General features: G+C 33.4%; 1 protein-coding gene across 1 annotated transcript; it reads right to left on the reverse strand.

The window, feature by feature from the left end:
* Positions 1-529: 529 nt before the first annotated feature.
* Positions 530-1,744, reverse strand: LOC140442267 (uncharacterized). Its single transcript, XM_072533343.1, has one exon. The coding sequence runs from the start codon at positions 1,742-1,744 to the stop codon at positions 530-532; it is 1,215 nt and encodes a 404-aa protein (XP_072389444.1).
* Positions 1,745-6,978: the final 5,234 nt, after the last annotated feature.

Below are 6,978 nucleotides of genomic sequence, written 5' to 3' on the forward strand. Positions count from 1 at the left end.
GGTAGTTGCTCGATAACCAATTGGCTTTTCGGAAATCCTCCAAGTCTAATAGTTTTTTTGCAAAAGGAGGTCGAAAAATATAATGGGCTGCTTGTTTTCCATCGTATATGGCCAATTCCTTAGGAAAAAACTTTTTCTTACCTATTGTAAAGCCCTGAACGTCAACGACTACTCGCATATTTGAAGTTGTCGTAACTGACGTATAGTTGTTTTGTAATTGAGATATATTTGTAGGTCTTGTTTAAGAATTTTCAATTTTTGGAGATGCTGCTTACGCAATCGTTCTTTAAAAGAGACTAATTTAACAAAATTAAAATAACAGAGACGATGTCGTAAATTTGGGAATAACTTATTATTATTTGTGTATGAATTCATTAAAAAAATTTCAATCAGAAAAGAAAAAGGAAAAATGTATGTATGTTTGTTTGTAAAGTCTGTATGTCTGTTAGTGACTTTCGAAAAATAAAAAAAAAAGTTTATACTTGTCTCTAAAAGTCTGTTAGTGACTTTCGATAATTGAGAAAAATGATTATACTTGTCTTACAATCTTTGTTAGCGGGTTGTAATAAAATTCTTTCTCATGTAAAATGAGACAGTACGCTGAGATATTAGTACCTATTGGCTTAGTAGTTTCAAATTCAATTCTCAGAGTAACAGATCCACTTTGAAGAACTTCAGGCTGACGAGAGCAATCGATATGTACTATGGGTGCTTTTTCCTTAAATTCTTGTGGAGTTAATAATGGTTGATTACTTGTTAGATGATAATAAGATTCTTGAAAATTTGCAAACATTTCATATAAAGTAGCAAAGCGGTTACTGTCAAAATCTAGCTCCAGATCATTGTACGGATATCTGTTAGAATTTAGAAAAACACGAATATTTCTCAGGTTACAATGATCAAATTGACTCAGGTCCTTTAACAAATTTCCTTTTCTTCCGTCTTGTAATGCAATAATAACATGCCTCGGGCTTTCTAATTTAGTAGATGTTTTGACAGGCCACGTATGTCTCGTGGAATTTGGTAAAGCAGGGTATTCGATTAGCTCCCAGCTTCTAAATTTAATGGGTAGCTCATTATTACTATTGAGGATTTTATTTAATATAATCTGTTGAGAAATCGAAGGAGTAACGTGAGGAACATGCCATGATAGCTTTAACAGCTTTATCTTTGGATGTTCTGTCTCATCTGTTGATAATACTGCGTCTATGTCATCTTTATCTCGAATCAGTACCAATTCTTGTCTCATTCCCATAATAATTTTTGTAAAATCTTCAAATATTCCCAACCAAAGTCTGAGCGGAATAAATAAATTAAAATTTCCTTTGTCATCAGTTAGAATGCGGTCTTTTTCATTTGGACACCACCCTGCGTTAATTAAAAGTTTAGATGTATTATCGTTTAATGACAAATAATTTTTAATAGTAGAAACTAAGCCCAGATTTCGTACGGAATCTACATTTACCCCGTTTAATTCATATCGAATTTCTCGAAACAAGTAGGCAATAGCGTTATTAATAAATTTGAATTTTGTTGGAACTTGATTTTTGTCGGTCAGTAATTGACCTTCAATGTAAATATAGCTATTACTGGGCGCAGTAAGGGCGTCAAAATCTGTTATTATTATTCTGACCTCATCATTGTAGTTAGGAGATGCTGAATTGTACGGTTGATAACTATGAAATTGGCAGTTTTCGATTGATGTATCACTAAAGGGCTCATCGGTAACACTTAATAAATCCATTATTAAATAAGAACGTAAAAACCAAGCGCTTTCAAAAAGTTACGATTGCGTACGGTTAGCAGTTTGGGCCGCGCTGTCGAAGAACTGTAATGTTTTTTGTTGCGTTGTCGTCTTTTATAGTTTTGTAAATGTTTCGGAAAAGCAGCAGTTTTGTAAAAATGCAATACCATATTTGCTATTGAATTTTCCGCAAATGTAGACGTACGGTAATTGTTTCACCTCGAAAATTGATCAATTCACCTGTTTGATCCAAAACTCGGACAGTTATGTTGTTAATAGTTTTAACACTAACGGGAAAATACAATATAGTAACAGGTTGTTCAACTATTTTATAGCCACTCGGAACGGTCGGAAAGAACTCGTGAATAATATGAACAGGATCGGAATTTAAAAAGGAACCAGTGGCTATATTGCAATCCAAGAGAATTGTGTTTACTTTCAAGATATTAACTGGAACTGAAGATGTATGTTCTTTGTTAGGTTCAAGTTTTATTTTTGGAAATCCCAGTAAAGATCCTATTGAATTATCTACACTAAAATCAATCCAATCGTTACTTTTCAAGGAAATTAGTGAAGTTATGGGATCTCCAGTAATATGAATTATTGTTTCATTACCTTCAATAAACTTATTTTTAATTATTTTTATAAGGTCGTTCATTTCGTAAGCTCCTGTGGGAATTTTATATTTAAATTTATTCTCGGCACCCCAAACGAGCATGTTATTAGTTTTGTCTACATTAGGGATAGTATTAAATGTTTCAAAATTTGATAATCCTATTTCATATTCCGAATTTTCCTCTAAATATATGGGTGGATTAAATTGTGCACTTAAAATTGAAGATGCACCGCTTAACGTAAATGTACACGACATTTCACAATAAAGGTTGATGATAAAATGAAACTTTTTAATAGTACTGATTATATAAGAATTTCAGACAATACTGTCCGCAGTGGTAGGAGTTAAAGGGTTGTACTGATTCATAATTATATTTGATGTTTACCCTACCGTTACTTTGAAAATATTTAACAAGCTCTATAGGAGGAGCTAAGTTACCATAGCTGTCAAAGTACGTAATTAAATCTTTATTTTTCGTATAAGCGGTCCAATGTGTACCTTTTCCAGATTGTTTGTCAAGGTTAATAATAGCTGATTCATATTCATTTATTTTTTTCGGCAATGAATCACGCATATATATTCCACAAAAATTAGGAATTTCAAGCTTTTTTACATATTTGAGAAGATCAACATTGGTCATAATTTTGTCAGGTAACCTTACCGGGAGTTTTTTAAAAAAGGTTTTAGGTAAAAACCCTTACCTCCCTTTGATCGTTTCTTTGTTACTACTTTCTTCATTCCGTAGCCCTTATATGGCTTTAAGTAATACCCGGAGCCTGTCTTTTGATTTTGTTCCATTGCCATATTGTGCCTACGTTGTTCTTCAAGTTGTTCACGGCTTGCCTTGATATCATTTGCATTTTTTACGATGCCCGCAACTCCCCCACCCAAACCAGCGAGTGCTCCCAATATTGGTAAGAGTAGTGGAAGAAATCCACCTTTTTTTGGTGCACGAATAACTCGTTTTTTAGGTCTTTTTTTGAGACCCATTCCAAGTTTGCGTTTGCCTTTCATTACGTTAGTTACGAAATAAGCAGCGACCTTTTCCCCTAACTTAGCGTCCCTGGACTTTACCCTTTCCCACGCTTTATGTTCCAAAATTTGATCAGCTCTGTGACGATCACCAATGTCTTTGTTTAAGGAGTAGGCTATATCGTGTTCCTTGCACGCTTCGTCCAAAGGATTAATCCCAGGATCTCTTCGTGCGAGTCGTTCTTTTAATTTGGTTCCAGCTAAAATAACAACAAAGTTAGAAATCGTTTTAATCTAAATAGATAAAAAGTAATACTAACGTCCGCAATAAGAATAGCCGCCTGGAATATGAAGTTCAAAAGGTAGCTTGTTAATCAAGCTATTTATCAGACCTTTTCCTGTGCGTTTTCGTGAAGCTCTGACAGTTTTCATGAGTATGTGATTCTTTATATATACTCGCACACCTTTTATACCTTCATTGTAAGTCATGAAGATCGAACGACAAAAAGTATCCCTGCCCGTACCTAACTATGATTTAGGAACTATACCTACTGTAGGAAAACATGGTCCCATCTTTGGAGGAGATTCGAAAAGAGCACTTATTGTAGGTCCGAGTGGGTCGGGAAAAACTAACGTGCTATTAGCATTACTGGAGCATCCTAACGGATTAAAATTTGAAAATGTCTACCTGTATTCCAAATCATTACAACAAGCAAAATATCAGTATCTACGATCAGTACTTGAACCATTGCTAGAAATTGGATATCAAGAGTACAGCAACGCTGAAGATATACCACATCCGGAAAATATTAAAAACAACTCAGTTATTATATTTGACGACGTCGCTTCTTGTGATCAAAACATTATACGTAGTTATTTTAGTTTTGGTCGGCATAAACATACAGATTGTTTTTATCTTTGTCAGACATACTCGGTAATTCCAAAACAGCTAATTCGCGATAACGCCAATCTTTTAATAATTTTTCCACAAGATACTACCAATTTAAAACACATATATTTAGAACACGCCAATATTCATATGACTTGGCAACAGTTTAAAGATATGACATCTTCATGTTGGGATAAAAAATTTGGATTTCTTGTAATCGATAAAGATTGTGATGTTTCTTGCGGTAGATATAGAAAAGGGTTTGATTGCTATATAAAGCCCTAACAGTATTTTAAAGTTTATTACATCATGAACGATCAACTGGGAAAACAACTCGTAAAATCACGTCGAGCCATTAAGCGTAAATTTAGACTTTTAAAAAGTGGTGACGACAAATCGCAAGTGGAATTGGAAAAATCCTACGCACCCCTTACTAAACCTATCCAGGAATTAGTAACAGCATTGGGCGACAAATCAATAAAAAATCCATTTATTAAACCAGAAGATATATCTAAAAAACAATATCTTAACTTATCTGATAAAATAAGTCCTATTAAAAAAAGTCCTTCGACTTTCGGACAATTGTCATTTGTATCACCTCCAGAATATAATAGCACTCAACTAGAACCCACTCAGTTTATCGGAAACGAAACAACATACGAAACAAGAAATGAAAGTGGAGAGTTACCAGATAGAACTCGAGAGGATCAATTTATAGACGATACTCTATCTCAATTTTATCAAACAATCAACAACCCAAATGTTCTTCGTGAATATTTCGAACAATTTACATCTCCACTTCCTCGAGAGTTTATCGAGGGACTTGTGCGGGATACTTCCAACAAGTACGATCATATATTAGGAATTTTTCATAATCCCATTGAGGATAAATTTTATATTGGAGATTCAGACGTTGAGTTTCATGGAGCTAATTTAAAGATAAAAAAAGTTAATTATCGAGGTACTGTCGGACTTTATGAGTTGCTATTTTTGAAGAATCCCGTTTCGTATACAAAACAAGATCTTACTAATTATATAGATATTATAAAGCGAACCAATGCATATAGAAGAGAAAATAAGGAGGACCTACCAGTTCGCAAATTTTCCAGTGATATAAAAGACAAATGGCTTTTTATCGTTAAACCACAATTACATGTTTATACACGTCCTAGATCTGGTTCCATTCCATCTTCCCTTATAACTGGTGTACTTACTCGAAAAATGGCGACCAAAAAAGGAGGAAAAATGACACTAATGTCTTATGATACAAATCCCATTGACTATAAATATTTTGATGATTATAATGAACTTGTTGATAGGTTAAGATTACTAATAGCTTCTCAAAATGCCGGAAATACTGGTCATAATAACGAGATGGTTTCTATTCTAGAAGAACTACGTGAAGGTGGAATTATTACATAAATATGCGGTTTTCGATCAATATTTTTTATTAAAACAATGCCTCTTAACAAGTTCAACCAACATTACCTTACGTCTACAAGTTGTACTTCTGACAACGAAACTGTTTCGGCTTCTCCGTCTGTTTCTTCTTCTTCTCTTTTTTACATTTGCACACCAAGTGATTTTTATAGTACCTGTATCATTACCATTCGAGGTATTAAAAATTCCCTTGTTGATAAAGCTCATTTTGTGTTAGATAATAACACTATTACTTACACGTTTAGGGTAAGTGGCACTATCACAAATATTAGCTTGTTTCCAGAATCGTACAAACTTATTTATAAAAATAAAAATAAAAATATAGTTCAAGAACTTGATATACGCAAAAAGTATGATGTAAATGAAGGCGATAGTCTCCAATTTTTGCTTCCTAATCAATTTTTGCCACCCAATTCTGGCTTTCACTCAGATAAAATATTTTTGGAACTTGTACTTCTTTGTCCATTACAGAAAATTGAATAAGCGTATAAATATCTCAAACTAATTGTTTGATTTACAGTTTTATTATGCCGCTCAACAAGTTTAATCAACACTACCTTAATTCAAGCAATAGCACTTTTTCTGAAAATGATATTGTATCTTCATCAGATACTCCTCGCTTTAATTCAGCATTTTATATTTGCGAGACTTTTGATTATCACGTTAAACATTTGATTCGTATAAGAGGAGAAAAGAAACCAAGTTTGAATAAGGAGCATTATATACTAGATAACGGACTTTCATCTTTTACATTTCCTTTAAATGGCAAAATTGAAAGTCTTACTATTTATTCAGCTGACGGAGATGTATTGCTAAATAATAAAGCTTATAAATTTAGTCAGTTGACTGGAATTTCAATTGAAAAAGGGGATATATTAGCGTTCAAGATAAGCAATCCATCCACCATTTGCATTGAACTGTTGTTACAGTGTCCACTAATAAAAAATGTCTAAAGCTGAAATAGTTGCCGAATTGCATAAGCCTGCTAGGATAAATTATAAGCGACGACGGGTTATTGTTAAAGGTCTCCATGATCTTTTACAGGCTGATTTGGCGATTATGACTTCCTATGCTAAAATCAATAAAGGATACAACTATATTCTAGTTGTTGTTAATGCTTTTAGCAAGTACATGTGGGCGATACCGATTAAAAAGAAAACAGGTTTAGAAATCAGTAGCGGCATGAAGAAAATTTTGCAACAATTGGACACAATTCCAAAAAATTTACAAACTGACAATGGAACGGAATTTTACAATTTACATTTTAAACGGTTAACTGAACACTATCATATCAATCATTACAGCTCTTTTTCAAAT

Source organism: Diabrotica undecimpunctata, chromosome 5 (assembly GCF_040954645.1).
Source record: "Diabrotica undecimpunctata isolate CICGRU chromosome 5, icDiaUnde3, whole genome shotgun sequence".
In the NCBI taxonomy this organism is placed as follows: domain Eukaryota; kingdom Metazoa; phylum Arthropoda; class Insecta; order Coleoptera; family Chrysomelidae; genus Diabrotica; species Diabrotica undecimpunctata.